Source organism: Limulus polyphemus, unplaced genomic scaffold (genome assembly GCF_000517525.1).
Source record: "Limulus polyphemus unplaced genomic scaffold, Limulus_polyphemus-2.1.2 Scaffold593, whole genome shotgun sequence".
Taxonomy (NCBI): domain Eukaryota; kingdom Metazoa; phylum Arthropoda; class Merostomata; order Xiphosura; family Limulidae; genus Limulus; species Limulus polyphemus.
The window spans coordinates 208,456-224,491 of NW_013666203.1; the positions used below are offsets into that span (position 1 = coordinate 208,456).

Below are 16,036 nucleotides of genomic sequence, written 5' to 3' on the forward strand. Positions count from 1 at the left end.
AATAGAGGCAATGCTGTTTTCATATTGTGTAATGTTTGGTTTATTTTAATATTGATACTTTAAGTGCTCAGAAAAGAAATAATTTTTGAAATATATCATAGTAAAAAAAAAGTCGGTGATTTTAACTTTGTCAGTATTGTTATTTTTTTATTTTTTTCAAAAAGAAACAGATTTGGGCTTTAAATTGTACAGTTTACTCTTGTGTTTAGCTGTTATTTTATGTTTATATTAAGATATTGTGTCATATAAGAATTATTTAGCCAATGTCTCTGTTGCTTAAGCATAATGTTGTCAACACGATACAGTCAAGCTAAATGAACATGTGCAGTTGAAATCTGTTTATGCTGGGATGTATTGAACCCACTGATATAGGAAAACAAAACAACAACCCCTCATATTTAAGGTGTATTTACATGATCACTGTTGTTACAGGTGTTCAAGGTATACATCACTATTATAAATGAATGTGTGAACATGAGTCTATAAATGTTATATGATATACAACAGAATTAATACCCTTAGTATCTTTGTTGGGTGGTTAACTACAGCTTACCCTGTGTGTACATCTATGATAAACTTTGAAATAAATTTTGTTTGATGGTTATAATGACTGAACATGACACAAAATGATTTGTTAACTAATGTGATTGCTGGATTATAAAAAAAAAACAATCTTTTAAACTGATTACTCTATTCAGAAATGTAGCTGAGACTGGTGTTGCATGCTTGCTGTAACATATTTTTCTCATTATTATCACTAGCTCAAGAGACATAAGATGGATGGAGTAAGAAAGATGTGTGCCCATCCTTTCCTACCTCTGTGTAAGTAGTAATCAGCTGAAGTATTATTAGCTAAGAAAGATATATGCCTACCTTATCCTATTGCTTATTTTACATTCAAAGTCAAACTCTCGTAAGAAACTGCTGACTTATTTCAGACCCGCACAAAAACAATGTTTCCTGTATAAATATTTTGCATATGTCTGCTGCAATTTTTTGACTAATCAATATCTAGTCAATACATTTTCCCAAACTTACAAAATTGTGTGGATTTTTTGTGCAAAAATTAATTGAAAATTTGCATGTGAGTTTAATTTAAAGATAGAATGAATACTAATTAAACTATATTCTATTAATGTACACAGTAATATATATATATATATATATATATATATATATATCATAAAAAACGTAGCTGATAATCCATATTTTAATGATATACAAGTTTTAAGTTCTTACTTTTATAAGGCAACATTTAAAAATAATCGAAATTTACTGTAATTTGAGAATTGACATTTTCTCTCTAGGCATTCTTTCTTCTTTAATTTATTTACCACCCCTCCAAGAAGTATGGAATTTATCATAAATTATTTATTATAATATCTTCATTGATCAGGCAAAGCATAATTTTCATAACTTTCAATCTTATGCCCACCTGTCACATCCTCTCTTTCAGAAACTGCCAGCAGTTTTCTCTGATGTTCGAAACTATAGTATTTATAACCAATAGAAAGACAAGGTTTTCATCTATCAAATGACATATATTATGTTGTTTTCTGTATAGAGAATTGTCAGTTTCTCTTCCAGTTCAACCTTTATTCTCATGGGAAACACACCAACGAGCTTAGCTGAATTCCTAACGGTTCTTTTCACATAGCTAGAAAATCATAAAAATTGTGGTAGTAATGGGACATTGTCTGATTTTTGGATGTTATTATTTTGTTCTTTGGTGCATTATTTAATTAAATAAAAATTTATTTAGTGCACTACTGCCATTAGTATAAAAAGTAGGGTTAAGTGTCATCAACAATCAACAGCAAAAAAAAAAAGTCCCAGGTGTGTACTTTCTTTCTTGTTTTTCATGTGTATTCTTTATGTATTATAACAATGACTAAAATGTAGAAATAGGAATCTTTTTATGTTAGTTGGAGTTAGATTAGGTGAAATAAATAGTAATAATATAATAACATTTCTTGAGATAGATTTGTATGTAGCTCATGCATAATATAATTCAATGGTGTAATGTGAGCTGCACGTTTACTGAGTGATTTACAACTTATAATGGAGTAAATAGTAATTAGACAAGGTTCAAAGGGCAATAAACCAATAAAATTTAAGTATAAATAAATGTATACTGTTATGATTTTAAAGCTATTGAGGATAAAGAAATGTAGTTTCATATTACAATTTAAAGTCTAGAAAGAAAAAAGGGTAATTTAGATTTATTTCACTTTATTTTTTGGTGGTCACAATATCGGTCAAATTGACCAATCTTGTATAAAGTTAGAGTAGAGAAAATAACAGATAAAATAAAAAGTTATACTGAATAGAAATGTTTGAAATTTAGTTAGGAGGTTTTAGAAATTATACAAATAAAATTTGAGATTTTTGAGACAAAGAAAAGTATTTTTAATCTTAACATAAAAATCACTGAGCATTCAGAGTAATAATATAGTAGTATATAGAAATATTATCTATATTCACAGACACATCTTTAGTAAAAATACTTCATTAAAAAATCTGATATTTTGTGTACAAAAGATTTTTATGTTTGCTAAAAGTCTACCAAGTGTATTAAGAGTTATAGTATGGAAACTATAACGAGTACAACATTTGTTACGAGGTCAATTCGACCGAACCTGTGTGAAGAGAGTTAATAACTTCTAACTGTATTGGTAGAGTAATATGTGCCATTCTCATACCTGCTTTAATAACTTATAACTGTGTTGGTAAAGTAATAAGTGCCTCCACATGAGTAGTACTTTTCTTTTTTGTAGAAGGCTTTTGCAATGTAGGAAAGTTTTTGTATGTTTATAAATTGATGGCTTTTCCATCTTATCTTTTTTTAGACCTTTCAGGATCTCAGGATGGATCTTTACAGATGTGGAAATGGGGTCATCAGCAGGGAATTTCTTCCCCTCGTCCCCCTGGAACTTATGCCAAGGTCACAAATATGCTCTTTAATGTACAGGGTAATAAGGTTGGTTATTTGTCTTCTCCTGTATTGTATTTGTAATGTTAATATTTTCTTTGTTATTGAAGCCATCAGGTTTCTAAGTAACATATTAGGAAAGTATAAAAACAATGATAACCTTTCACTGAAATTGTTCTTATGGAAATCATCCTGTGGGTTAATTTCCATATAAAGTCTGCTTGGCACAATTCTGATCATATGGAGTAGTATTTGTTTATATTTGAACTACTTGTGAATTTCGTTTTTCTCCATCTTCCTTTTTAATTATTAAATTTCTCCCTCTATACAAATGGTCTCACTTATGTTTACTAGGAAAAATATTTGAAATTTTTACACCATGAACCTTCTCTAGTTTTTTCCAGAAAAATAACCAGATTCTTTGTCTTACTTTACTGCACAACTTCAACCGAAGCCTCAGAACAAACTATTTCTGTATTGAACAAGTCAATGTGTCTGACCTAGTCTTTCAGAATTAATAGTGTCATAGAAGGAGTACTTAACTTCAGAAAGAGCATCAAAAATCAAATTTACGTGTAATACGAAGTCTATTCAGTGTTTCTTTTTCTTTTAGTTTAAACAGGTGGATATTTCTTGTTTCACCTAAAATTTAAGAACTTTCTTTTCACATATACACCCGTATGGGTGTACATTATAGCAGTTTAACACCAGGGAGTTGACTGAAACATGGCTGAATTTCTTTTAATCTAGTTATACATTTACCTAGGTCAGTTCCATTGTGGCCATACACACTTTCTTGTTGGAAAGATTGCTGTAGGTATGTATAGTTAAACATGCTATAGATATTGGCAGTGAACCATTGGAAGTCCTTGTGACACCTTGGAATGGAAGCGACATGGTTAATGTACACACTGGGAGATATGATGCTATTGTATTATGTATATAGTCATTGTCTTCTCTGTCTGGACAGCCATCACATATGTTCATATTGTTCAACATTGTATCCATTGTCAGTTTGAGATTTAGAATTACCCCATGATACATTTTCTATCTTTATTGCTGTACTACTATTATCTCTCTCACTTAGTATAAATACAAAGGGAGAAACTGAAGTACATGAGGAATGAATGGCAGAATGATCAATCGTGGATTTCTAAACTTCGGTCAAATAATTTGTTGGCTATTAGCATTAAGCTTTTACTTTGAGATGAAATGAATCTGTTGCTGAGTTCTAGAAATTTGCTAATATAATAATTATATGCAAACTAAGAGCAAATGCCTTAATACATGTAAATTTTGTTTTGAAAAATTATTTGAACTGAACCTGTTCCTAAGTTCAAGAAACAAAGTAATTAGGTACCCTTGACAATGGCACATTTTTGTTTAATAAGTAACAATTGTACTTTATTAGTGAACTCCTATATTTTGTTCATATTATTGGGTTGACAGAGTCAGATGTATGATTTTGTGGTTTATATCTTTTGCAATGTTGTTGCTTGAAAATCAATTCTAGACAAAACCAGGAAAGAAGATATTTACTTAAATTTTAATACATAGACTCGAAATATATATAAAATGTGGTTTCCTTAGATTTGAGAAAAGTACAATCCATTCTGTACATCCAGTCACTTTTAACTTGTTAGGAAAACCCATCAGTCTATTTTTCTGATATTTTATTTCATTGGTTGAAGCTATTAACTGTTCACTGTGAATCATGCAAATATGATGTGACAGAAATTTTAGTGGTGAACAATGATTTCACTTTTCAAAATGATGACACTATTACTATTGTTTGGAAGATGTAGCAGGATATTTTGCTTGTGATCAAGGTTAATTTATGGTTAATAATTATAGATTAATTTAAACAAATCAATTTTTGTATTTGCAGGGGCTTTTTGAATGTAATAAACTTGATAGTAAATTCGATAAAAAAAAAAGTGCCATCCAAATAGTTTGCCAGCAAGAGCTTAGCTTATCTTCCTCGCTAAACCAAAATATCCTTACCTGATGTCTGGTTATAGAATATTCCTGTATTTTAATGGACTTCTGGAATAACAACATAATATCAGAAAATACTAAAAACATTCCCAGGCCTGTTAGGAAGTATTTCAAAACCTTGTTTAGCATGATTGTGCCCAAACTCTGCATTTTCTAAAATATATAATTTTCACATGGTGCTATTGTAATTAAAATTAAAATTTAGAACTTCTTACCATTAGATGGTTATCAACTTTAGGCTGTATTCCTTTTTAAAGCTTAGAATCATTTGAAAAATCTCAAAACCTTCCTGAACAGTACTATAAATGTGTACTTAAACAGCGAATTCACAGTTGGAAAATCAGAAGGCATAGAAACAAAGTAAAAGTCAAGCTTAAACCAAAAATATTTAAATTTGATTGGGAGAAATATATTTTAGCTTAGGAGCCAGCAATAAAAACAAAACAACAAAAATAAAAAGTGCATTGTTTGTAGTTCAGATATCTAAATACATAATAAAAATAAATGTTTGAACATATTTTGAATTTTATTTGTAAAATAAGCTACATTAAAATCATATAATGCTTAAATATCAATTCCACAATATTTGTAAGAAATTGTTAAAATAAAGGTAAAACAACATCCAAGAATTGAGATGTTAAAGTAAATGTTGTTTTATGATTATTCCACTTTGACAGATTTAATTCACTACAGTTTAAGCTTTTTTTATTATACAGTATTGTAAATAATTATAGGAATGCACAGATAATGCACATACAGGAATCACAAACAATGCATAATTGCAATAAATGGACAGTTTGTCATTGGGATAACATTACAGAAAATACAAAAGAAAAGAAAATAAGTTGTATAATACATTAGTTTTTTGTATTTGCTTTAAACATCTGTTCATAGGCTCAGTCTCATTGACTGACCTCAAATCTGTATCTTTTAATACACATTACCAATATTATTGTACACAAAAAAGAACAATTTTTTTAATAAAGTATTTGTACTAAACTTTTATATGTGAATTTCTGAAGCCTTTAATGAGTCAGTCTGAGTGAAAGATGATTTTCATGATAAGAATAAAAATACTTCTTTTCATCTTAGTTTCATATTTCATTTGCCTAACCTATAGAAACTCTTAAATGAGTAACAAGAGTTTTCTGCAATACTTAGTTTTATATCTTATTTTCTCTATATTAATACTAGTTATATGGAAATCATCAATATACAGTAAAATTAAAAGTTTGAAAATATGAAGTAAAATGAATAATACTATTTTTTCATCTACAACTGATTTCATTTTTGAATAGAAAGTTCCAAATTACTTATCCTAACTGTTAACCTTTTCATATGTTTTCTCCTACTTTTATGATTTTATTGCTCTAAGAAGGTTCCAGTTTACTTATCCTAATAGTTTTAGCTGTTAACCTTTTCACAACTGTTTTCTCTTTTATGATTTCACTGCTGCACCATGTACTCATTTGAGCGGTAATCCTTGTGTCACAATTAATAAATCATGAGGAAGCCATCACTTTTTACTTACTTTGATTAAAAATTTTTAAGAATAAATAAAAGAAGGATTTATAGTTCTTACATTGTTACAGCTCTTTTTGTACTCAAAGCCATTCTTCTGTAAGCCTCATTGATTCTCACAAACATGGGTGTCCAAATATAACTTATTTAGCTTTCAGACATGCATTGTAGAACACAAATAACATATCTATCATTAGATAAAATAGAACGTTTTAAAAATTATTATAATTTATCTGGCTTTCTAAGTGATCTATAAATAGGTTAAAAATTCCTTTAGCTGTTTGAAGTAAGAATAAGATGTTCACAAGCAAACTGTGGTCAATCCTTATTGTATGAGCACCAAAATCAAATAACTAATAAGCCTCATGTAGAGGAAAATCTGCTCTTCCTATTGGTTATAAATATTTCCATCAGGTTTGTAGAGTTGATTAGTGAACAATCTTAAGTTGGAGAGAGAGACATCTCCAATAGGTTTGACAGATTTATTTATATTTTAGCAATTTAAATATTTATATTTTAGACGCTTATATTGGTCCCATAGCATGATTCACTGTAGACGGTTATCAAACAACCTCCTATCAATTATTGAATAAACTATTTTTGTAGTTGAGATGTAACCCAAACTTGTATTGGTCCCCTAGCATAATTCAATGTAGATGGTTATCAAACAATCTTCTCTCTGTCATTGAATAAACTAATGTTGGTTGTATCCAGAAACTCGAATTTAGATTTGTTGGTAAAGAACAACCTTCTCCAGCTTTGGATATACCATTTAAGCCTTTTGATTCAGTTATCCCTCCAAAGCAATAGTGTTTGAGGCCACAACATGCTAATGTGTATCTTACTGTTATTGAGGTAACATTCATGCCTATACATTGTTCATATAGTCCTACTAAAACATGAAATTCTGCCTGAATCTGTTACTCAACCAAAAGATTCATTGATACACGTTAGTCCAATGGTATTTTTATCCTAGAGGTCACATGTACCTTTACCACACTAGTGCTGGCTATGACTACCTGTACTACTATAGGTATTATGCTAGTATGGCACTGTGTGACTTGTTGGATGATGACCAAACATTGTGTAAGCTATCAACATGTGAGTGTAATCTTGTGAGGTTCATTTTCATAGGGTAGAGGGTTTAGCATTTCCATAATTTTTTGCTGTAATCTTTCTTTCGAAAGCTATTTCCAGTGCTTGTAGTACATTATATATGGTGCGTGCATGTAATAATTCATTAGTTAATATATCTTAAATTTAATTCTCAATTATGAATTACAAGCTATAAATTTTGTGGCAATATTTGGGAAGTAAAATTGCAAATCATAATAAAACATTGTCTAACACAGGTATAACACGTACATTCATGTTTTTAACACACTAGGCTTTGATAATAATACATGTGTTGAAATTGATTTTAAATATATATATATATGCATAACTTGCCTCTTAATAACATTGAATTAACATTGAAGATTTTCATCATCATAAATGATGACAATGATACGATAAACGTGCTTTGAAATTTTATTTTGAAGTGTTAATTTTATTGTCAGGTTTGTTTTTGGAAGGAGCACCAAGGATTCAAGTTATTATAGACTTCAAGCATGAAAAGTAATTATAATTTGGAAGCAATTTACAAAAAGTGCAATTTTTAGCTGTTCCATTCAGGCTTGGCTTATGTTTCAGATTGTAGAATTCACTTTCCTAGCAAGATACTACTTGTTATAGAAATACATACAAATAACTCCTAGTACATAGGAAGATTGGGGATTAAAAATGGCCTGGGAAAATTATTTTTATACTAACCATCCACCGAAGTCAAGAGATTCCTGAAAAAACTGAGCAGGTGCTGCACTTGATGCTGCATAGGTTATAATCTGTACTATTCACACAGTTCATAAATTAAACAAAAAATACATTATGCAAAATTTTTCATTTACAGTCCAACATTTAGTACATTTATTACCTGTAAAGTGTAGACTTGTATGACCACAAAATTATATGAATTTAAAAGTAATATAATCACCTATATATTGTTTATCCATATTACAAGCCATTGATGGGAAAATTGTCTGGTTTTAATAATCTAAACAAATTTTAAATTTTTCTAATGGACTTTTGACCAACCAGGAATTTTCCCTGGTGACTTAATCTGCCCCTACCCTTGTAGACATAAGGTTTGCAAATTTTATTGTTGTACACTGTGTATTCTGTTATTGAAGGTATGTGACATCCTTGTATAGTTTTTAATAATATATGCAATTCATTATTCCACTACATTGAATATTTGCAGTTTGGAGTCACAGATGGCGATGGAAATCTCAGTCTCTGGCAAGTGGGATTAAGTACAGTAATGGATAAACCATTTTTTGTAAGTAATTTGTGTTTTAATCCAAGTAAAAATTTTATTATTTGAAAGTTTCATCAGATTTTGAAAAAATACTAATTTATCACATGAAAAGTTGAAGGTAGATAACCTGTTTCGATTTATCACTCTCAAAGAATTGTAGTTAGTATGTATAATAGGTGTTTTCTACCCCTTATATTGAACTCTTGTGTAACCTAACATTTTTCAAAATTTCAATGCACATATAAAGGATATGCAGCTTTAACTATAAAGCTTGGTCAAAGAAGGGGCTAAGTTCCTTTTGCCCTAGTTACATATTATTATTGGTCATTCACCTAAGGTATAATGTGTGCCTTCTCATGGGAAGGATTTTTCTAAAATTGAACATACTACATTAAAGTAGACAGCAAACTTTTCCCCTGGTAAGTCAGACGGTACCTTAAGGATACTACTTTCATTAGTTTTTGATATCTATATATAAAGACGAATTGTGTGTTTGTTTGCACCCTGACTCCTCCAAACCTATTGGGCCAATCTCAACCAAAATTTGTATGCAAACGCTATAAACTGTGGGGAATGTCCGAAATGGGTCAAAATTGAACTTAATCTTATTTCTATTTTGTAAAGCTTATTGGTTAATTACTCTCAGCCCATTGAGTCAATCTCAAACAATCTTGGCAAATTGATACTTTAGACTAATGAATATTGTAAAGGTATTCAAGATCAAAGTATGAAAGTTACTGGATTGTTTCTCAAACAACCATGCTTTTCTTATGGTCAATGAGATGTAGGGTGTTCAAGGGTGGGATCACCTCAAAATCTTTATTTGTTGATAGATGGAAAGCAAACTGCAAATGTTGTTTTGTTATAATTGTAAAATTTTTAGTTAAAGCTTATGTTCAAGTTATTACTTTGAAATATATAATTGCTGTTAAACTTACAATGTTTTATTTAACTTTAAATATTCCTCATCAGTTGACAGGTATTTCAGCTTGTAGTTATATATATGAAGCCTTTGAAGGATAGCTCATTGTTCTGTGTGTAAAGTCTTATGTTTCCTCAGTCTGGAATTGTACCTTTTGTTCTTCAGAGATATCTGGAAGCTCCAGTGAAAGTGTCATTATTCATACATATACTCATTGTCTTTTATTTTTAATGAAATAATTAGATTGCTTCACGTTGTTGTAAACTGTGTCCAGTCTTTTTCATTGTTCACTATTCAGTCAAAGTTGAAGAATATGGTTCGACTTCACGCAACATTTTCTGCTCAAACCTCCAGTTATTCTGTGAACCCCACTCAATTACTCTTAAGAGAAATCTCTTGAGAATTTTACTGTATTAATACAGTAGGTAACAAGTATTCTGTCTTACTGAGACATAAAAATTGTAGAAACTATCAGGCAAGTATTCTTGCATTTCCTAGAGTTACATATCTGATCTGTACTCCCTACTTTTTTTTGTAAAGTAACAGCATACTCATACTTTCTATATTTTTTGTAAGTTGGAGTTTGTTGCTTTTGATTTTATCAAAGCTTATTAGTTTTTAATGTGCATTTGTTGTCTTCTTTTTTATGTTACTGTTGTTCAACATAACAGATAATCAGTATTTATTTCAGTCATTCCACATTGTGTTTTCTTCATTCTTATCAGAGTGCCCAGTGTCACAGCAAAGAAGTCAGTGACTTTACTTTTGTTAGTTCCTCTAGTTTACTGGCCACAGCTGGTCACTCAGCAGAGAACAAAAACGTTTGTCTATGGGATACATTAGTACCTATTCGGAAAGCCATGGTATCAGGTTAGTGTTCTACTTTTTTTTAACAAAACTTGTTCTAGAAATCTAGCTGATCTTCCATCTTTGCTTTCCCTAAGATTTTTTATTATAATCCCCACTTGCCAGAAGCTACAAAAGCTGTAAGTTTGAGTAAATGTTCATTAAATGTTTAATTACCCCATATAGCAGTGTTTATTTTTGATAACTGATTGTCACAAGGTATGGCGACTTGGGAAACATTGTTTAAATTTATGTGTATATCTTCAGAATGAAAAGTTTTACTAAAATACTACCATTTTACACGAGAATATAAATATTATTTTTAAAAAGTGGGGGTCTGACTTCTGTTAGTTATCTCATTTCCTATGGATTTTCTCTGTTGTACCTTTTAAGCTTATAAATTTACAACTTTGCCTTGTTTTACCAATCACTATTTATGGTGCATGACAAGTATACGTATGTGTATTCATATAGATATGTTCATAAAGTGTCATAAGAATAGGTGAGTAATCTAACGTGTAGGAACATATCTTTAACACTGAGTGCTAATAAACGAAAAAAGGATGATATTTAAATGCTTCCAGGCTAACTTATTATTTTGAAGAACTCTCTCAGTTGAGTGAGGTATTTCTGTAGATCATAAATTCTTTATGAAGTGCTTGAAAGTTTATATAATTATCAATGCATATGGATTAATACCTTAATTCTTATTACCTGAAGCTATTTAGGTATGAAATTATTATAAAATTCATGTTTTGAACAAAATAATTATTGTCATCCAGAGATTTGGCATCTACTGAAGTTAATTGTTAGGTTGTATGTATGCAGGGTTAATGTAAAAAAAAAGTTACTTTACTTATACTGTGCATTTATGGTATTATGATTATTATTTAAAGTTACCTTTTTTTCTTTCTCCAGCTTTTATGTGTCATGAACAAGGTAGCTCTGCCATTGTATATGCTCCACAACATCAAGTTTTGATCAGTGCTGGAAAGAAAGGAGATGTCTGTATCCTTTTTATGTTTATCCAACTATTTTTGTCCTTTTTGAAAATTTGATTCTTTAACTTGTTAAATTTATATGTTTGGTGTAAGAATTTTCCATTATGGGAATAGCTTATATTAAAGTGTTATGTTTTTCTGCTTGCAAATACCTTCAGTAAGAGTTTAATAAAAGTAAAAAGTTTTAAAGTGCCATATTAATTGGGATGTTTTCCACCCTTTACAGTCTTTAGTATTTGATAAGGTGAGCCAGGTGTGGCCTAGTTATTAGCATGTCAGGCTGTAGATTCAAAAGGTCAGAGGTTTGAGATATGAAGCTGCTTAACACACTTTGTAGCTTCAGCTATTGTGTGTTATAAAAGTAACAGTCAATCCCTGAGCTGAGTGTGGCCTAGGTTTTTAGCATGTTGAGCTGCAGATCAAAAGCTTGGAGTTTTGAGATGTGAAACTGCTGAAGATGCTGTAATTTCAGGTACTTTATGTTATAAAATTGACAGTCAGTACCATTATGGTGGTAGGCACTGATTACTAAATGCCTTTCCTTTAGTCAGTATTTCAAATTGGAGATAGCTATGCCTGAATCCTAGGAGCCCCTGACCTGACTTTTTTAGCTTATCTGTACTTAACTCTCTCAACACAGGCTTGGTCAATTTGACCAACCACGTGACCTCTTTGTACTTGTTCAAAGTCTTTATAGATTTGATACACACTAACTTTTAATATGGTGTGTATTTTTTAGTGGAGTATTTTTAAAAAACTAAAAAAATATTTTTCATTGACTATATTGAGTATTTGTCTTGAATAGTCCATGTATAAAGTGATTTTCATAGTTAAAATTAAAAATACTTTTCTTCATCTCAAAAATCTCAAATTTCATTTGTTTAATATCTAAAACCTCCTAAATACTTTTCAAATGTTTTTTTCAGTAAAACTTTATATTTTATCTGTTATTTTCTCTACCCTAACTCCTCATAACTACCAAAAAAAATCGAATTATATCTAAATTACCCTCTTTTCTTTCTAGAATGACTTCAAATGTAACATGAAACTTAACCCTACTTTTTTATACTAGTAATAGTAGTGCATTAAATAATGCACCAAGGAACATAGAATAATAACATGTAAAAAGCAGACAATTTTCTCTAAGAATCACAATTTTTCTGGCTTTTTAACTATGCAACAAGAGCCATTACAAATTCATCCAAGCTAGCCATTGTGATTCCTGTGGGAACCAAAGTTATATTACAAGTGAAATTGATGTTTATCTATTCAGAACACAGTGTTATATAATACATAATTTGATTGATGCAAACATTGACTTTCTACTGGTTACAGATAATGTATAATTAAATGTGAGAGAGAACTTTTAACAAATCCTGAAGGAGAGAATGTGACAGGTGGGTGTAGCAGGAGGAGTCTCATTTTCTATTTGATAGCTCTGTAACCAAACAAAATTGATGGCTATAAAAGTTATGATTTGTCTGAGCAATGACAATTTTATAGTGAGTAATTTATGTTTCATTTCATCATTACTGGGATGTGGTGGACAAAAAGAAGAGAAGATACCTAGAGAAAATGTGTCATGTTACACTAGGGGAAATTTAGGATTTTAAAAAAAAACTTAAAATTTGTATACTATTAAAAAGGGATTATTAGCTAAGATTTTATGTGATACTAATTGGTATAACATAAACAAAAAGTAGTTTAATAAAAATGTTGAATGTAAGACTTGAAAACCTTGTGTCATGTGCAGTAAAGGATACCTGTAAGGATAGAAATAAACAATCTCCAGCTTCCCAAGCCTCACTCTATCCCTACCACATGTCTAAGTGATCAGGCTAAGTTCAATGCCATGTAGTCAATTTATTTTTGCTATATTATGCTTCTTTTCATAATTACCTGTACATAGCAGTATAGAATTGAAACGTAAAGCATCTCCAAGTGTTAGTGAGGCAAGGCTGCGACATTAGCTGAGAAAATTCAGATCCTTGATAAGTTGCAAAGTGGGATGAGTGTAGCACCCATAGGCCGGAAATATGGTGTGAATGAGTTTTCCATATGTATGATTAGGAGAAGTGATGAGAAAATCCGTGCAAGTGTTAAGGCTTTTGCCCCTATAAATGCTAAGGTTTCTCAAGTGGCTAGGAGGAATCTGTTCATGGAAAAAATCTGGTTGCAAAATCACTTTGTGCATGAGATTAAAGAATACCTGGCGAAGAAGAACCTCGACTTTAAGGTTTTTCTAGTTTTGGATAATGCTCCTGTTCATGACCCTGACACATTGCAATTCAGCCATCCCAATGTGGAGATAATATTTTTACCTCCCAATACCACATCCATCCTGCAACCGATGAACCAAGGAGTAATAAAGACACTCAAGTTGTACTATACAAGGAATATCTACCAGCGTGCAACTCAAGCTATAGACTCCAGTGTTTTTGAAAACTTCATGTTTTGGAGAGTTTATAACATTAAGGACTGTATCAATAACACCAAAATGTCAAGGGACAAGGTGAAAGAGCCTACTATAAATGCATGCTGGCATCATCTTTGGTCTGAAGTCATGAACTATTTCAAGGGCTTTCCGATGGTTGAGAAGGAAGTTTCTGATATCGTGAGACTTGCTAAAGAAATGGATTTGATAATATGAGGGATGAGGAAGTGGTTGAGCTGCTGGAGTCCCATTACCAAAAGCCTACGAATGATAAATTTGAAGTGATGATAGCCTCCAGCAACAGTGATAATGGTGAAGATGCTGAACCTGTTAAACCCATCCTCACAGCGAAGACTGTGTCCAATTTCCTATGCAAGGCAGACGAGCTTGCAGAAATGACTGTAGACATAGATCCCATAATGGAGAGAAGCATTAAATTTAAAAGAGGGTTTAATGATGTTCTAGCATTCTACAGAGAAATCTCGAAAGATTTGCAGAGGAAAGCCAAACAGGCAAAAATTGCTGATTTTTATGAAGTCCAAGTCAGCTGATGTAATGCCTTCTGACCCCATCCCATTGACTTCTACATCTGTTTCATTGGAGTTTGAAGCTGAATTTTCCATTGATCCATTGGCTATAAACTAACATCTCAGCCTCTAAATGTATTATCATCATCATTGCAAATCTTCCTCTCATAAACAAAAGGTCTTTGTCTTCATCATTCACAGGTGGATGAGTTTGACAAGAAAATGCAGTACTGTATTATTTCATTTAACATATTTTCATTTACAGGTGCAGGATATCACATATGAATGTTATTATGTTTATGATGTTATATTGTTAGTTCATGCACAATACTATATAGGTAGTGATTTTCATTTGTGTAAAAAAAATTCCGTATATTAGCAGTTATCAGAGACTTAACATGGCTGTGTTCCCATATCCCTATTAATCCTATAAAGTGTTGAGTTCCTCCAACATGGATTTGCCCAACACAGCTTGCTCGAGGAATGTATCCCTCATATTGGAGGAGGGCTCACTGTATTTATAAGTATGTAAAATATTTAAATTCATAATTCTGCTTTAACTTTTTTGGTTATTCCAATTTGATAACTTAGACTTAATTACACTAACAGGTGCAGGCTTAAGAGTATTTTCTTAGTGTTGTAGTTTTAAATGTCTTTGTCAAATGATATTTTTCTTTAATAAAAGAAGGTATATTTGATGTGCGACAACGACAACTTCGTCACAAGTTCCAGGCTCATGATTCTCCAATTAAATGCTTAGCTTTGGACCCAGGAGAAGAATTTTTTGTCACTGGGTCAGCTGATGGGGATATGAAGGTCAGATCATTTTTTTAATTTTTCTTTACTGCATGTGCTCATCAAAGACACACTTGAAAGGGTCAAGAAAATAGAGTAAAACATTATACTTATTTCACTCTCTTGAAGAGATGTTTGTATTTTAATCCCATTAAAATAACAGTCTTGTATATTTTCAAATGTTATAACATAATGTTTTGGGACAACATGGGACCTATTGGTCCATCTTGGCTGTTTCATCCTCTAAACTAAATCAAAAGAATAGAATCTTAAAGCCAGCCCTTATCATTCATGTACTTTTATCAAGCTTTTGGTCCATCTTGGCTGTTTCATCCTCTAAACTAAATGAAAACAATAATAAAAAAATATTAGTCTTTTATCATTCATGTATTTATGAAGCTTTTTCTTAAACTCAACATCCTATGGCAACCCATTCCAAAGGCCAACCACCCTGTTAGAAAAATGAAACTGTCTTAGCTGAAGATGACTCCTTCTTCGCCAAAATTTATATTTGTGTCCCCTAGTCTGACTATTCTCACTGTTAAATATGAAAAAAGATGATGCATCAACACTATCAATTCCCTTTACAATCTTAAACACTTCAATCAGATCCCCCAACTCTTTTTTTTTTTTTTCCAAGAGAAAACAATTTGAGAGATTTCAGCCTCTCCTCGTATGACAATACATTCATCCCAGGCACCATT

The 16,036-nt window shown here is 31.1% G+C and overlaps 1 protein-coding gene across 6 annotated transcripts in view; it reads left to right on the plus strand.

The window, feature by feature from the left end:
* The window catches only part of LOC106459327 (dmX-like protein 2), a 173,702-nt gene that overhangs the window by 149,904 nt on the left and 7,762 nt on the right, over window positions 1-16,036 (plus strand). For all 6 annotated transcript variants that reach the window (XM_022385793.1, XM_022385791.1, XM_022385796.1 and 3 more), the window contains 6 exons: window positions 762-822; window positions 2,850-2,980; window positions 8,751-8,828; window positions 10,455-10,599; window positions 11,494-11,583; window positions 15,226-15,353. In XM_022385793.1, coding sequence (XP_022241501.1) covers window positions 762-822; window positions 2,850-2,980; window positions 8,751-8,828; window positions 10,455-10,599; window positions 11,494-11,583; window positions 15,226-15,353 — 633 coding nt within the window. The remainder of the gene's footprint in view (window positions 1-761; window positions 823-2,849; window positions 2,981-8,750; window positions 8,829-10,454; window positions 10,600-11,493; window positions 11,584-15,225; window positions 15,354-16,036) is intronic.